Below are 18,530 nucleotides of genomic sequence, written 5' to 3'. Positions count from 1 at the left end.
GTTCTCCATTTTTACCAGGATTCTGTCTGTATTATTTGTATTCTTCAGATTACTGTAGTAAGGTTATGTGTGCTCGACAACGAATGCCGATTCTAACATTGTTTCTGTAATCTTCTTCCTTTGTCCTCTTGTCTGGTGTGTCATCATCTCTTGCATTTGCCCCACATCACGCAAAGTAATATTATTTAGGAATTTAATTGCTAGTGCGCTGCTGGTAATTTGGGTTGAACCTCCTTGAACTTGCAGACACACATCAACCATCATATACCAGCAGAAATTAAACTAGGCAAGCCATGTTGTTTTCGCCCTTCTTCTGATTTGGAATCTGTCATTTTTTTTTATTTTCATTTATTTTTTTTTTTATTCAATTTTCACCCCAAACAAGGCACAGTGCCACTTTGAAGCAGGGGGCTACTATTAGGGACTTAATTAGCGGGGCCATTATGAAGGAAGATGAGTAGAAAGATGTTTGTTAACATTACACTTGAACTTCTGCATATCAGTGCAGTTGGGAAAGCAGAATCCCGGAAGGGAGTTCCAAAGACCCGCAGTTCTGGGGAAGAAACTATTGGAGTAAAAGGCTTTCTTGCACCTAGGGATCTCTACTGTAAAGGGATGAGACTTAGTAGTTTGTCGGGGGTAGTTACGTCGGGGAGGTACAAGTGTTTGCAGTTCGTCAGAGCATTCACCATTAAAGTATTTGTAGAACAGGCAGAGGGATGCAACATCTCGTCAATGGGACAGAGGCTGAAGCCTAGATGACAGTTCAGGACCTATTAGGTTGGCGACTCTCTTTTGAACCCTGTCCAGGAGCGAGAGACAAGCAGCAGATGCACCAGCCCAGATGTGACAACAGTACTCCATACATGGGCGAATGGTGGCCTTATAGAGGTATAGGATACTGTCAGGCATAAGTAGTTTTCTAGCACGGTAGAGGGAGTCAACCTTCCTTGCAGCAGCCTTGGCAATGCTCTCAATGTATCTATTCCAGTTCGTATTCCCTGTAAACGTTAGGCCGAGGAGTTTAAAAGAAGTACTTTTAGGCAATGTGTTCTTGGACATTGCTATTGGTGGTAGAGAAGGTTTCTTGTAGTTATTGAAGGAAACAAGCTTAGTCTTAGCACCATTGAATGTGACCAACCATTTTTGTCCCCATTTCACTACAGATTGGAGGTCATCCTCTAGTGTTTCTGCCATTTCCTTGGATATGTGTTCATTTGTTTTCCCTTCATATCTGTTATAGAGAGTGGTGTCATTGCCAAATATACCCATCTCCAAAACAATTTTATCAGGGAGGTCATTTATGAATATCAGGAATAATAGAGGTCCAAGGATAGATCCCTGAGGTACTCCCGCATTTATGTCATATTGTTTAGATGTACGACCGTCGAGGACAACTTTTATTTTTCTATTACTTAAGAAGGATTTAATTACATTATGAATTTTTCCAGTGATTCCATCTGATCTAATTTTCCTTAGAAGACCATCGTGCCATACCCTGTCAAAAGCCTTAGATATATCAAGGGCCACCGCTCTACCCTCCCCTGTTTTGTCCAATGAACGGTATATATGGTCAGAAACTACAGTTAAGATATCTGCTGTTGAACGGGCTTGCCTGAATCGATATTGTTTGTCAGTCAGGAGTTTAGCAGCTGTTAGGTGCTGGACTAGGGCTTGATTAACTAAGGACTCAAATATTTTGGCGAAAAGCGGGAGGAGGCTAATGGGGCGATAATTTAGTGGGTCAGTTTTTTCACCAGAATTCTTGAAGACTGGTACCACAGAGGCGGTTTTCCAGCAGTCGGGAAAGCAAGATTCGTTAAGGCATTTATTGTAAAGTTTGGAGAAAACTGGAGCAACCTCGGCAGAGCATTTTTTTAATAGCACAGCCGGGATGAGATCTGGTCCATTTGTTTTGAGGTGTCTAGGTTTTTTATAATAGCATGTACCTGAGAAGGGGTGATTTTCAAATCGTCTAGTCTAGTCGTCTGTTCGCAGAGGAAAATCAGGGAGTGAGTGGTGTAGCGAGTTCAGTGTGGAGTTTGAGGCAAACTGACTGGCAAGCAGATTAGCCTTGTCAGTTGCTGTGCAAGCAACCTCATGATTGTTTGATAGTGGGGGAATAGTTGACTGTCCATTATTTACTTATCTATTGTAGATTTTCCAAAAATCCCGGGTTCCTAATTTCTGTGCTTCAATGCGTTTTCTGGTGGTTTCAGAGTAATCTGTCTTAGCTGTCTCTATCACTCTCTTACAATTATTTCTAGCTTCTATAAACTTGTTTATTTGAGTTGGACTTATGTCGGTTGAATCTGCGGAACGCATTGGCCAACATCTAATTGAAAATCCAGCTTGTGCCAATGCCTATAAAATAGATTATTTCAGAATATTGCATCAGGCTGACTCTCAAAATCACTTAAAGATTTTAGAGAAAGTCTCAATTCTTTCACGCAAGTTGTCACTTTGCTGACAAAAAGAATTTGTTAAATCATTAGACTTGCTTGGAGATATATCTTAATCGTTCTCATACCCCCTTCCATCTCAATTGTACATATATTTTATATTATTGTATATGCATTTCACATGAATTCCAATCGGCCTTTTCTTCCCCACCTTTTTCATATATCTCCGAATATTTGCTCTTGCGTGACAATTTGCCTTTTTGCATTTGTTGATAATCAATGATTAACTCCTTATGAGTTTGTTGATGATAGGGGCCTCTAGGGTTTGTTCTTATATTATTTTGAAAGCACTATATATATGTATATATATATACACACAAATTGTATATTGTTGAGAAATATGGTGGATGGATAATTAAACATTTAGAATAATTATTGTTTTGATTAGAACTGAGGATTTTGGCAGATGTGTTTAATAAAATCTGCACTCTGATAAAAAAAAAAAAAGCCCTTACTTGAAACATTGTAAAATTGTGGTTATAAAATTCTTTACAACAGAAAGTTCAATAGACTGACAGAATAACCAGTTTCTGTAAGAAAAGTAATAAGCCAATGATTCAAAATACCCATAAAATTCTGATCAAGATCCTTTTTAAAAGAAATTAATTGTTGTGTCTGCCATGAAAAGAAAAAAAAAATTATACTCTGAAAAACTATAACAATTTCATTAACAAGGAGAGAGAGAGAGAAAGTTGTGAAAAGCTATGACAATTGCATTAACAAGTAGTGCGAGAGAGTAAAGGAGTTCCTGCCTCTTCTCTCTCACATAACTTACTACTGGTTGGAACTTGGTAATCAAGAAAAGGAAAGAAAAAGGACACGTGTACAACTTTGCTTTCTTTTAATTTTTGTTATTTCACCATTATTGAACACACAAATAACTAATAACAAGAATTATCTGATCAAGCAAACTTTGGGATGTCATATCCTCAGTGACCTGTGATCCAGATCAAACTTGCACAATGTGGGGGCGTGTTACAAAGGTCACATTTAGTGTCCGATGCCAGATACTGATGGAACGATTCAAATACTTGTCTTGATTCCTATACAATTACTGATTCCGTATTAAATTCCCCATTCCGATACAATTACCAATTTCGAGTCTTTATAAATCTCTAAATATTTAACTATAAAATTGTTTTTTTGTCCTTATTACCATAAAAAACATACAGTAGAACCCCAGGATACAGTGGCTCTAGGATACTTTTTTTTTTAGGTTACAATGTAATATATGATGTTTTACTGGTCCCTGTTTGTTGTATTTGCTCCACCTTGCGATGTTATTTATAATGTTTTTTGATTATATACATGTGTATTATATACTGTACTGTATTTTGTTACTAATTTTTAATAACGTATCCCGGGGTTCTACTGTATCTTAAAACTGTATATATTTTCTTAAATGTTAAAACACGCTTTTTAAAAGTATTATCGTAAAGCAACATTGCATAAGGAAACCAATTACATAATTGATCCCAAATAACTCGAGGGCTTTGGAAACAGAATACTCCACCAATGTAGGCAAATGTATGTTATTATGTACCCATATGGCCCAGAAAACCTATCTCTATAACGAAGCACATACATAAATTATATTTATACTCTAGCATTAAGGAAAAGATGAACAACCCAAATGAAAGAATGACAACCATCGAAATAAAGTTTATATATAGATTTGAAAACCTTTGCCGAACAAATAAATAAATGAATAACTTGAAAACTAGAAGCAAATGAGGATGAAAAAAGTGAGGAATAAAATAAATAAATATAACTTAACAAAAAAATACACAGATAATGTAGTTGCTGCCAGAAAAGAAAAAAACAACCATAAAAACCAAAGATAGGGAAGTTAACAGTGATGAGGGTATAATATTACTTCAGTTCAAAGCAAAAACTTAGGCCAATAAATAACTGCCAAGTTAAAATAATACCAATACATTCCACTACTACAGCTTGACCACATCAGATCATACTTCCTCCCTCTTCCTTAAACCCTCCACCCCTACTTCCTTTCTTCACCACACCTCCTTCCAAAACTCTTACTGCTCACATTCACAAAGTATACACTCCACTTTCTTCCAAAGCGGAAAACACACCTGAATCTCCTCCCCCCCCCCCAAAAAAAAATCAACGTAATCTTGACTCTCTTTTCAGTGTCCCTCCTTTTTTTGGTCTGATGAGGTGGTTTCCTCAAATTAGGATTCACATATGTAACCAATAATGTTTGTATAATAAACATACTGTATATATATATATATATATATATATATATATATATATATTAGCAGTTCAGCCTGCCTTTGCTCAGGCCCCATGTACTGTTCATAACTTTGTGCGTATATATTAAAAAGTTTGACTCATATCCAGGTAACCGTCATTTAAAATTTCAAGTGTTTAGACCCAAAATTGGTGGAGGAGTTTGGTAGAGTCTGCAAACATCAACTCTTCCAACTTTGACCTCTTAGCAGCCAAATTTCCACCCAAAACCTGATTAAAAAGCTTGCTGCATGTATGAATACCCTTTATGTAAAATTTCAAATTGGCTGAGCAATTTGGTAGAGACCGCAGAGGTGAAATTTTTTTTAATTTGATCCCAATTTTGACCCCCTTAACATTTATTGTTTTGGGCTCAAATCAAAATGAAAAGTTTGATCCATGTCCAAGTAACCTACATCTAAAATTTTAAGTGTTTAGACCCAAAATTAGCAGAGTAATGGTAGACTTTTCAATGGTCAAATTGTTGAACTTTGACTTCTTGACAGGCAAATATCTGACTGAAAACTGATTAAAAAGATTTTCTTAAATCTCAATACTCCTTATATCAAATCTTGAGTCTGTAGACTGAAAATTGACAGAGTAGTTTAGTAGGGAAATGTACACACTCAGATACACACACACACACACACAATTTCACTTTTATAGATATATATATTTGTAGACAGGATACACCTGGTGACAGTCGGAAGTTAGTTTTAAATAAATGATTGGAGAGCTACTAGCAAAATTTTTATTAAATGCTGCACAACAATAATTTCATCATTGAAAGAATAAATCCTGACAATGTCACTAGTATTAATTAAATTGTTAATTATAATTAATAGAAGAATATCAGTCTGAGGATGGAGAAAATTAGTTCCTTAAATGGAACAATTTTGAACCAGTTTTATGTCTTCTGACTAAAATTAAAATCAGCATATAATGCAACTAAACATTATGCATAAGGTTTGTTTGTTTCATTTAATTTTGAAGAGAAAAAAAAAATCCGCTTTTGGATTTGAAAGAAATTAATTTATTTGATCCGTATTAACTTAAAAGAAAATACTAAGTCAAATATTTATTCGTTTGAATCATTCGTAATTATAAAATTTCAATTTTGATTGATAAATGTTTATATTGTTCATTTTGGTCATCTGTAATTATAAAAGTCCGATTTTCATAAATAAATGCTTATAGGAATTATCAGACTGGGTTAGTGTTGGAGAACAATAATACGTTATTTGGACCAACCTTAATTATAAAAATCTGATTTTCATACATAAAAATATTTATAGGAATTATCAGATTGGGTTAGTGTTCAGGAGAGATGGAGAACAACAATACGTTATTTGGACCAACCTTAATTATAGAAATCTGATTTTCATACATAAATGTTTATAGCAATTATCAGACTGGGTTTTTGTTCAGGAGAGATGGAGGACGATAATAGATTATTTGGGCCATCCATACTTATGATAATCATAAAAAATTACTTGTCACGTATGAATCCTGTCCATAAAATGTGGATAGTATATGTCATTAAAAAAACATCTATGGATAAGATAAATGATATAAACCTGATGTTATATACAACTTTTTTTTTTATTATTATTTTAAATACATAACAAATACTTATATAATTACGATTGTTCTTGTGTTTCTTTTCGTAAATATCTGAACACAGCAACTGCATCTTTCTCCCCATTATATGTTTTCACAGGCTACAAAAAAGAAAATACCAATAAATTATTAACATATCTTTGGTGCTTGTCCAGGATTCAACCTAATTGAAAGACAAAAATAAAGAAAAAATCTTTATAATATATGTAGCCGTCACCAAACGAAAATGTATTACAAAAAAATCACATAAATCGATCAAGTAGGTTTCTTTTTAATAAGTAAAAAAAAATCAGATTTTCTGAGCTAGTAAAAGTTTGCGTTTTGATCTGTCCTGTCGTTTTTTTTTTTTTGTTTTTTTTTTAATAAAGGGACAACTCAGTTTGAACTACTGAGATAAAAATCAATTTTGTAATGGATACAATTTGCTATAAAAATTGCTAAAACTTGTAAGAAACAAAAATTAGTTTTTTTTTTATAAATAAAAATTACTTGATCAATTCATGTGATTTTTGGAATATGACATATTCCGTGAGAGGTATTTTTTCTATATTTGTTTTTTTTTTAATTGAGTTGAATTCTGGGCAGCCATATTTTTTTAAGTAATTATTGTGATTATTGTACGCATTTTAAAAAAAGAGAAGCATTAAATTTTTCAGATAAGTAAATCAATCACTAAAAAAAAAGAGACAAACTTTGTGTATCACAACAAAATATTTTTCTTGTTTAAAAACAATGAATAATTTAAATCATTGTATCTAAATCAGCTTCATTTGCAATCGTCATTTATCACTAATTTACATCAAGCAACCAGTTACTCTATATAATGAATCAGCAGGACTACCCAGCATTGCCCAGGGCAAAAGTGTAGTATAACTTCTGTCCTCTCTTTCTTGCTCCTTCTCCTCTAATTCTTCTTTGTCCAGCCTATTCCTCTTTCTGGATATATGCACGCACTTAACTCTAATCAGCGCAAAGGAAATAAGTATGTGGAAAAAAAGAAAGTTACTTACCTTTACATAATAACATTAAAAGATGTGTGTACATTTTGATAACATTTAATGATATAATTGGCCATTTGACCTCCAAACAATGAATCTTTTTTTTATTTTAGACAGTATACATCCATCCGGTGTAAATATTGTACCGACAGACATGTGGCGTGATTTGAAACAGAGGGCAACAGGTTAAACGCACTAGACAAAACATAGTTGAATGATAGACAACATGACATGACGTCACGTTTTGAAGCTTGAGAAACAAAGGTTTTAAAATGAGTATCTCTCTCGCGAAACGATACTAACGGGACAGACACAAATAATGTAGAAATAATTCAAGCTAAATGTTACCGATGCCTCTGTCCATGAAAAAAACCATACAGTCGCTCATTTCTTAAGTTTGTAGAATAAGATAAATAATTAATTGAAGAATTCAGCAAAGTCTCTGTGTTTTCATGCATGAGTAGTTTATTCATCTAGCTCGACAGATAAGGCGATCAACAACAATAAGACCACTCGACCACACATGAAATGGCGATCATGAAAAGAAGACAAGAAGAAGCAATTATAAAACAGAAGACTCCATATAAACACTTTACACAAATATGTGTAAACAAACTTTTCTTGGTTGTTCATTTGCGAAAACAAAGCAATGTTGAAGTAATGGCTTCAAAATGTGCATTGCTATAAAAAAACGTATTAAGTGAAATATAATACAAGTTATATATTAGTTATTAGTCTCTCTCTCTCTCTCCATAAGTAAATTCTCCCAAATAAAACCTTGAAAAACTCAAAGTCTCCTTGTGTTTTATGCATGCATAGTTTATTTATCTAGCTAAACAGACGAGACAATCACAGCTACATACATGGAACGACAAGAAGAAGCGTTTGTGGAAAAGAGACACTACATGTATGTATAAAAAGACTTTATTTCATTTGGTTACTTGATCGCTCATTGGTAAGAACGTAATATGAGCGATTTCTCATTGATTAGAACATATCACCACTTCATAATTGTAATTTTTTTTTTTTTTTATCATGTCCATTATTTCATGTAGAAAAAAATCTTTGCGTTAAAATACATTCACAAAGTGTTTATTGTCTGTCTGCATTCTACAAGTATCTTGAGAAATAGTCCTGTAGACAAAGTGTTATTCTAGCATTTATAACCACTTTATTGATCATCTTCGTTGAGTAAAAAATGTCTGTGTCTTCATCGTTTTTTATTATGTGCTTGCTTGACGACCGCCAATGCTAAAATTGACACAGCCACAATAAAAAGATGAAGAAGAAACAAAACTTTATATGCGTAGAATAAAAAGAATAGAAAGACAATGTCTCATTTTAACATTTATAACAACTTTATTATCTTTCTTAAGTAAAAGAGGAAAGGAAAAAAGTTAGTAATAGAATGAGTTCATGAGTATGAATGAAGACATAAAGGTTAGGAAGTTCTGATTGAGGAAAAATGAGTCCATGTATGTGCACCGTGTATATAGGTTATATATATTATGTTATGTGTACCGTACATAGGTGTTGAAGTCGGGGTATAACGGTAGCCATGATGGATTATATAAAATTAAACCCAGGGCCAAAGGCTTGGGGGAATTTTTGTTGCGCTCCAAGAGAAGTTTGGGGATTAGTCCAAGAAACATGGAATTGTTGTCAGTACAGTCTCCTGACGAACAAAAGAGGAAGTAGCCATGTACAAGGTGGAATGATAAAATTGTTGCCCAAGAAAAGATGACATGGTTCCATTTCCATTTGATGAAAATCAGTTTTTTTTTTTTTTTTATTGTTGTTGCAGACCATCTACTAGTTAGTTGTGTACAAATCCAAAGAGCGATAGGAGCCTTCTATCATGTCTGAAGGTGACACAATGTTCAGCAAGCAAGATCAGAAATGTGCTACTGTACAATTCATTCTCTCTACCGATTCAAGTTATGACAACAGGACCATTGCTAACACCCTCAAAATGCATCGTTGGATTGCCATGAATAACAGGGACATAACAGGGTGATGAAAAAAAGTTTCTGGCCACGGTTATGGTTTTTGGTGTGGTTTCAAGTGAGGGTCACATCATGTCGCCTCACATACAATATGATAAGTTAGGCACAAGGCCATCAGATACTACACTTTGCTCCTACCCAAATTCATCTCCCCCTTCCCTCAACCAGTGAGAAAATCTGATATAAAGTTGGGAAAGTGGGATTTGAAAAAAACTAGCCCTTTAGAGGAATAGCACTCTGCCCAGCAAAAAATGCCTAAGCAGCCCGCCGACAGTCCTCAGTAGGTGTGCCTCAGGAGATTAGCAATAAACTAACCCCTTCTGAAAGGGTGAGAAGGCAAATCCTTGGAAGGCATTATTTATTTCATTCTCATTGCAGGAAGATGTGATATAAGGTCAAGAGATGGGAGTGAGTCTGCCAGCACCTCTAAAGGAGGAGCACTACGGCCTATTAAAAATTACTTGGCAGCTTCGTCAGCATTCCTCAGTAGTTGCACCTTAGGCAGTAAGCAATAAACTTACTTCACCTGAGGAGGCAAGACCTGGGAGCGTGGACCTCCTAGAACTGTACAAGATCATATGAACCATACACCTCAGCCAACAGAGAACATGCCATCTCAATAATGGCTAGACTAGTGGTTCCCAACATTTTTATTCATAAAGTCTATTTGCAATAAAATAATAAAAAAATAAAAAAAATTATATAAGGACAATTTGGGTATTTAGCACAGTGACACTTAATGGGTGGATATCTATCAGTATTTCCATTATTTCTGGATTTTTGAGCCATTTTTGACCCTCCAAAGACTGCATGTTTTTGTCAGCCATCTTGATTGCCGGTTTAACTTACTAGCTTCACACTGCTTGTTTTTCGAACTGAATAAAAACTTAAAATTCCATTAAAAAACACACCAAATTTATCCAGGTAAGTAGAAGAGTAAATTATCTTGCCTTTGGTAACATTTGGTAAAATTGCTATATATTTAAATTTTTTTTCGTTTGTAGGCTTCTTTGCTAAACACCCGGAAATTTTTATTCACATAAATCAACATGTCTTGCATTCGATATCTGGTTAGAATAATGATGATGAATGTCAGTCGGATGGTTGTGTCTGGTGTTTCTTAACTACTGCTGCAATATGTGCACGAATGTGAGAGATGTTTTTAACTCTTCTTTAATATTTTTAAAATCTTTCACTTTTTATTTTTAATGTTGTTTAGGTAAGAAAATCCCAGTTCACATAGGTACAAAGTTAAGAATGGCAGATTTTGATGTTTTTTTTTTCTTTTTTTTTTTTTCTAAAGTTAGAGTTACATACTCTTCCATAACAGAAATCTAAACGGCATACAATGGCGGTTGTGTGCACTTTAATTTGAGACCACAATCACTAGAAAGGCTTGTTAATTCTTCATCTTTACATAACTTCAAATTGGGAACGTTAATGACTGATGAATCTAGGAACAGATTATGAATCCAATCAAATTCTTTGAAGCTTGCGAAAAAATATTCTTCAATTTTTTTTTTCTAGACTTGTCAAATGCTCTTGGTAACACAGTTTACCCGTTAGTATGTGCAAGACGTTTAGATTCTAGAAATCTGGCAATTTCAAATTGAACGGTGTCTTCATGATTAAGAAATTCAATGTCTTTATTAAACAAAATAGAATTAAATGACTTCTAGCTATTATCTCTTCGTGGCACACCAGTAATCATTCCGTGGTACACTAATGTAAAAGAGAAAACCCCTGCGATAAATCTAACCCAAAATTTATCACTTAAAACACCTCAGTTCTTTCTTCTTTCTTTTTTGTAACATAGTAAACATTTTTATTCTGGGTATTTATCGATTTCTTTCTTTTTTCTTTTTTTACTCCAAAACCTTTCTCGGCAGACAACACAGCCACCCTCTTCTTTTACTGCCACAGTTGATTGCATTTTGAGTCGAGCCAATTTTATTCTTCGTTCTGTTTACTCTTTTCCTAAATTGGATTCAAATGCAGGAACATTTCCAAAATATAATTAGGACAAAAGCATCACAAGCTTTTAGTCTTACCTTATTTTCCGCTTTTCATAGATATTTATGGAGGTCATTTATTTGGCAACATTCATTATTAGACTGGACAAACTGAACGATAAAGTTGCCAGCCAATTTATCATTATTTTTGGTCCTTTACTCTCTGTCACACACACACACACACACGCACACGCACGATGCTAACCCCCCCCCCCCCCCCCCCGCAAAACAAATAGGGTTAGGAATTAAAAAAAAATCAAAAATTTTACAAAAAAGGGGAATAAAGTTTATGAGTAGAACAAAGGTATAGGAAGTTGTTCACCAAGGAACACAAAAGAAAGCTAAAATAGGATTGTTAATCAACGTGTAGCAGTAAACAAGAACAAAGGACTGAACAATGGAGGTCAATATGCTTAGAGTTAGATTATGGGCAGAAATAGCAATGAGTTTTGTGACAGAAACAGTTGGACAGTTTTTCAATTTGACACAGTGGACTGCATGGTGTGGCTCAGAGCAGACTGACATGAGGTGACATCAACTGATGAACGCGACTTTGGCAGATGACTATGTAGATGCGGACCTTAATATTTAGAGGGTTGATAGTGTGATACACACGCACACGCAGAGAGGGAAACTAATATTTGCAGAATATGTTGGAGTCTGTGTTTTCTTTTATTTTTCTTTTATTTTATTTTTTTTACTTGTGAACCTGTGCATGGTTTCCCCTCAACAGTTACGAATGAGAGATAACAACATGGCCAGAAGGGAAGAGGAAGGAGAAGAAGACTATGGAAACAGCCTTGAGGTCAGCAATTGTCAAATGAGTGCGCAAACACATGGTTTCACATATATACTAGAGTAATACCTAACCCATTACCTGGACAGAACAGTTTTGCACCACTTTTATATCTCCTTACAAAGATTTAAAAAAATATACAATAATACTAAATCTTATGTCTACAATCTTTATTCTTATTTTGATTAAAATAAATTATTATGATGTATAATGGCATAATAGTAAGAGTGTTCACTAATGGGTCAGAAGATTGGGGTTCAATCCTTAGTAGAGTTATAGCAATTATTACGGCTGCTATATCAGGTTTTGCGTGTGGCGCGAACACACAGGCACAAATCAAGTATGCACATGCAACACATAAACAACATTGCCCTGTTGATTTGTCATCTGCGACGACAGGCATCGCGGTCACTTCCTTTTGATCTTTCCCTTCCATTTCTCCTTTCTTTCTTCTTTCTTTTTTCACCTTGACACAATAACGAATGCATGCGACACACGTCGCGCCAAGAAATACATGTGACATGATTTGATCGAATTCTACTTCCAAACTTATCAAGGTAATATACTGTTTGTCTAATTATAAACACACAAATACTGATCAACTTAATTTTACCGTGAATATTAATGGATTGTAACAGCCAATTGATTATCTCGCAACAGCACTAATGAACGTTCCCAAACTATACTTAAACACACGTGTTCACACACACATATACGTTTATGTTTATTATAGCAAAGTATGATCATAAACGACGCGCATGAATGTTCTTTCATTGTTCATAATAAATATTCTCTTTTGTATCTTTGTAATACGGTCCTATCTGTTTTATTTTAAGCCCGGAGTCGAGGACACGCATATTTATCCGCAACAAAGTCATACTAAAACTTGAAAAATGGCACTTGATGTTCACTCAGCATTATAGAGAAGGACCAAGACCAAGTTGATTAAATCTGGGAATGGATTGGTGCCCCCCTCCCTACACCTAAGTACAGAGCTGATGAAATGGTAGACTTTGGGTCGCCCTTGACTATAGTCAACCACTTAGCTTTATAATTTTGCTTCTATAAAATACCTAAAATTTAAGGCTTAAGCTTAAGGAGTCTTAAAAAAAATTAAAATTCAAGGAAACTTGCTTAATTGGTGTGTAAGGATTATGGATCAAGTTCAATGCTAATCTGAAATATTACCTCTTAAAACTCCTTTAAAAATTACTAAGAAACTGAAACAATTTCACATTATTCGGATATATCAGAATATTTATAAAAGGCTCCCACTTCTTCCTTATCCAACCCCATTTTACATAAATCTAAATTAAAACAAAATATAGCCAACATTATGACCCCACACATTGTATGATCAATTAATTAGTGTAGAAGTGAATTCTATACATAAAAGTATATAAATTTATTTATATATGCACCCATTGTTTTTCAGGAGAACTCTCCAACTGCCATTAGTTATTAAAGCAATGCTCATTGAATAAAAACAATTTGAGCTCCCCAGCAATCGACAATGTTTACACTAAAATTTCACATACATTCAGCAGGTGCGAGATGATAGCGTAAGGATTAGAAGCACTGATTGTCAGTTTGACAGTCAAGTTTTGATCCCAGTTTGAGACATCTGCTTGTCTAGCTGCACTGAAGAGCTGTGATACCGTGAAGCAGTTTGTCTGTGGATGGCTATATATCAGGACGACAAGAAAGTTCTTGCGGTTTTTAACTTTAGAATTCAAATGAACATATCTCGGTTCCAATAAAAATTTAATGATCGAAAAAAGCACAATCAGAATCAATAGACTTTTACCAACGCAAAACAAGTCATATATATAGTCGCATATATTTTTCTTAGAGTGAGAAATCGTGGTTTTGTTATATATTGTGGTCGTGTTTATAGGTGCATTAATAGGAAATCATCATCATCATCATCATCATCAACATAGCGTATGATTCCGAAGATACAATTGTTAGCATTGCCTTTTCCCGATAGTTTTCAAGGCATTTTTGATATCGCTTAGGTTTTTGAAGTATTTCTCATGCAGAAAGTTGTTGAGATGCTTGAAAAAGTAGTACTTGGCAGGTGAGGGGTCTGGACATTATGGCAGATGCAGGGTTGGTTTAGCAACATGTGGTTGGGCATTTTAGTGGAGGAAAATTGGGTCTTTTCTGTTGACTAATGCTTGGTGTTGTTGTCAAAGTTTCTGACACATTTTTTTCCATTTTTTGGCAGTACTTCACTGCCATAATGGTTTCACCTGCATTCAAAAAACTGTAATGGATGAGACAAACCACCGAACGGTCAGCATGACCTTCTTTTGGTGCAACTCTGGCTTTGGGAAATGTTGTGGAGCTTTGTCGGCGTCTAACCACTGAGTTGAGCATCACCGGTTGTCATAAAGAACCCACTTTTCATCGCAATTCACAACCCGGTCGAGAAACAGGTTGTTTTACTTGCGTAAAAGAAGGGAAGATAACTCTTCATAACAGCATTTCGTTTGGTTGTCATTCAGTTCATGAGGCAGCCATTTATCAAGCTTTTTTGTCTTTCTAATCTCTCTCAAGTGATTAGAAATTGTTGTATACATTACAACGAATTCAGAAACAAGTTCTCAAACAGTTGTGTGTGGATTGGCTCTGACTAAGGCGTTTAATTGATCATTGTTAACATCCAATGGCCGACCACTTCGCTGATCATCTTCAAGACTCTTGTCGTCGCCACAAAATTTCTTGAACCACCATTGTGCTGTGCATTCAGTAGTGGCTCCTAAGCCAAGCGCTTTGTTGATATTGCAAGCTGTTTCAGCAGCTTTTCAGCCCAGCTTGAATGTATCATCACCATAGCAGGTCAAGGAGAGGAAGGTAACAGTCACATCAATAATGCCAATGACGTGCAGAGAACTTTTTCAGGGTAGGAGCTCACGTGAAAAAAAACGTCAAAAATATAATAATGAACACTGTCTTGGTGGGGCCCAGGCTTATAATATAGTCCTCTGAAAAGGGAACTTTTAAAACAAGAATAAATGGGGCAGGTGCTTTGGTATCCTAGCACACTCCCTCTGCATGTCCTCGAATAATGCTCCTCTGCAAACCGCTCCCAACAGCCCCTGTTTATCTTTTTTTGTGCACATTGGTGAATAACTTACTATTGTTCAGCTGATAAACTTATTCCCTCTTTTTTTTTTTTTTTTTTTCCTAACACCTTGGGAGAGGAACGACAATAGTATCACACACTGAAGCTCTCAAACTGCGAGGCTAACCAACGATTATAATTTTGCATCTTCATACCCTAACCCTAACCTGAGACGGATGGGAAAAACTAAAATCTGATCATGTTACTGTTTTATTAAACACACAAAATATTCTTGAATGGAATAAAAATATTCTTGAATGGAATAAAAATATTCTTGAATGGAATAAAAATAATCTTGAATGAAATAAAAAAGGAATATTTGTGCAATTAATAAATGCTGATATTTTTATAAACAATATTATAACATTCAAGTGTTTCCCCCTCCCCCCCACTAAAAATGTTCGGAGGGAGGGGGTCAAAGATTTGAAAAAGAGTCTATGAGCTAACAAAAAAATAAACGAAGGTTAGGAATCATTGCCATAAATCCCTGGCTAAAGGTTTAAATTTGGACAACTTTTAATTTCTAAAAAAAGGAAAGGTTTATAAGGTAATTAGTTGAAAATATCAGGAAGCGAAAGATCAGTTGGGGTTAACTTGCTGACTCAAGGTTAGAATTACTGGAGCCGTAAGAATCGATAGAAACGGATGTGATGTTACATGACTCAAAGAGAGAGTAAGTAAGTGAAGTGAGAGGAATCATCAATTCCTTGGAAGCATGTGGACTTTAAAAATGCATTGATAAGATATTATTAAATATTGGTTATCTCTCTCTCTTTTTCTCTCTCTATTTCTCTCCCTCTCTCTCCTGCACGCTACTCTATAGAAATTTAGAACAAAGACCAAGTCAAATAAACTCCCTTCATCTTCAACAGTTTTGTCTTGATTTAATCCTATTTTGAGGAATCAAATAACTCATTTGAAAGATGTCAGAAATGTGTGCATACTGGAGCAAGCAGTTTTCGTCAATGTGTAGCACAAGGTTGGACCATAACAAAATATCATATTATTTGGATTCTTTAAGCTACTGTTCTCATCTTGAATGTTATCTTCACAATGTTTTGGTCGATGTAACCTTTGACCTTCTCTAGGTGTATTTTGTTGAACTCGAAAATTTTTTTGTTAAACTGGAGAATTTGCATAGAATTTCGAATGGAACCCTTTTTTTAATCCACAGGGGTAACATGCCATCATTCCATCATTCCATCAGCCATGAATGGATAGAAGTCCTAAATAATTTGCAAGTGTATTCTAAGTATCGCCTGTATTGAGGATTGGAATGAGCCGTCAACCTCCAGAAGAGTGTCACTTAGAACTGAATTTTACCAAGCACTCCATCCATTACATCACGGGTCCTTCTAATAATAAAAAAAAATATCATTTTTCTACACTTACTTTGCATCCAGATTTTTCGGCTCTCTCAGTGATTTTCGTCATGTAATCATGAGTTTGTTCCTTCTTCAAATCCACCATGAATCTAATAAAAAGTAATAAATAAATTTAAATGGTTAGTTTGAACAAAATTTAAGTGCAAAATTGCAATAGTGTGATATTGTCGACATCCTCCCCCTCCCTCCCCAAGTGTTAAGAAGTAAAAAAGAGAAAAAAAAAAAGAGGAAACAAGTTTATCAGCAGAACAATGCACAAGAAGTTGTTCACCAAATTTAGAACAAAGACCAAGTACTGTTATAATACTATAAGAGGATTGACAATATATTATCTACTCAAAGGAAGTTGAATAAGTTTGTAAATCAAGATGTGATGGACAAAAGATTCAACATCAGTTAATATATTTTAGAGTTAGTTTTAGGAATGAATTTTGCAACAGTTTATGATAGTTAGGACCAGTTTATGTACTGTCTGGGGTTTGCGATAGTTGATAAGAGTTGTGAATTGGACAAAGTTGAAGGTAGGTTGTGGCTTGGACCAGATCAAGAAAGCTTTAGGGGATTGAGATGAGCTGACATCAATTGATGAACACAGACTTTCAGAACATAAGATGTGCAGCTTAGCATGTAGAGGGTCGATAGTGTCACACACACACATCCACCCAGAGTGCAACTGATATTTGAAGTATGTGTCGGAGTTTGTGTTTTGTTTTATTTTATTTTTTATATACTTGTGAACCTGTGCATGTTCCCCTCGGCAGTCATCAATGTGAGAAGTGATGACTAGGGCTATGACAACAGCATATTCTTATCATTGTTTTGACTTTCGAGTATATATCCGACACAGTTAATCAACCGAGAACCACATCATTTTATATAAAAGCATATAAGATATCAATGGATACACACTCGAGAGTCAAAACAATGAAAAGAATATGCTGTTGTCACAGCCTAAGTGATGACACACATAGAAGAGAAGAAATGAAGGAGAAGAAAACCATGGGAACAGCGTTGGGGTCTGTTAAAGTGTGTTGGCATATGGTTTTGGCACAATAGTAATCCATTGAAAATTTTTATGGAAATCGCTCCAGACATAAAGCAACTTCATATAAGGAACTAGTAAGAATGGAAGATGATTATTCTAAAGACAGAAGATGCATATTGACCTTAGTGTTAAAAAGATGAAGGTAGGAGGAAAACAGTCAGCAGGAAGAGAGTTAACCAACTTTGCAGGTCTTGGGAAGAAGCTATTAGAATAAGAAGGCAATAGGTAGAAGGAATAAAGATAGGTTGTCAGTTGAATGATGATTAATACTATAAGAGGACTGACAATATATTATCTACTCAAAATAACAGCCAACTCAGAAAACATCAATTCTGCCATCTTTGTTTGAAATATCACTCATGGAATGCGAGAACATAAAAGTTAATGTTAGCATTAAAACCAACTTCTATATTATTTGGAACAAGGAAAACATTCATCATGCAAAAGGAAAACGACACCATTTTATGAACAATTGTGATACCATTGACGCCTTCCCCCACCCCCCAAAAAAAGTGTTAGGAATTAAAAATTAAAAAAAAAAAAAAGAGGAAATAAGTTCATCAACAGGTATAAAAAGTGGGGTCAGTGGAAAGACAATGGAGAGGAAGTTGTTCATCAAGGCTTACAAAAGCAGCCAAAATAGTATTGTTAATCAAGGTGTGGTAGTAAAAAGGACAAAAGATGGAACAATAGAAAACAACAAAGGCTAGAGCTGTAGTAGGAAAATAATTAGCGGGAAGAGAGTTCCAAAAGCTTTCAGTTTTTGGTTTATGTACTTGCTACAAATTAATCTAAGAAGTAAATAAAATCCCGGAGGAAT

The 18,530-nt window shown here is 34.9% G+C and overlaps 1 protein-coding gene across 2 annotated transcripts in view; it reads right to left on the bottom strand.

The window, feature by feature from the left end:
• Positions 1 to 18,530, bottom strand: part of LOC145260445 (dynein axonemal assembly factor 3-like) — a 117,573-nt gene that overhangs the window by 25,467 nt on the left and 73,576 nt on the right. Inside the window, exons 15-16 of one of the 2 annotated variants that reach the window (XM_080118494.1) lie at positions 16,673 to 16,754; positions 6,363 to 6,439 (exon numbers count right to left, since the gene is read on the bottom strand). In XM_080118494.1, the coding sequence (XP_079974620.1) occupies positions 6,363 to 6,439; positions 16,673 to 16,754 (159 nt within the window). Of the gene's footprint in view, positions 1 to 6,301; positions 6,440 to 16,672; positions 16,755 to 18,530 lie in introns of those variants that run through there. The other variant, XM_080118495.1, reaches the window with a different exon arrangement.

Source organism: Euprymna scolopes, chromosome 36 (assembly GCF_053919585.1).
Source record: "Euprymna scolopes isolate OS-2025 chromosome 36, ASM5391958v1, whole genome shotgun sequence".
NCBI lineage: Eukaryota > Metazoa > Mollusca > Cephalopoda > Sepiida > Sepiolidae > Euprymna > Euprymna scolopes.
This window is presented reverse-complemented; position numbering and strand designations above follow the sequence as displayed.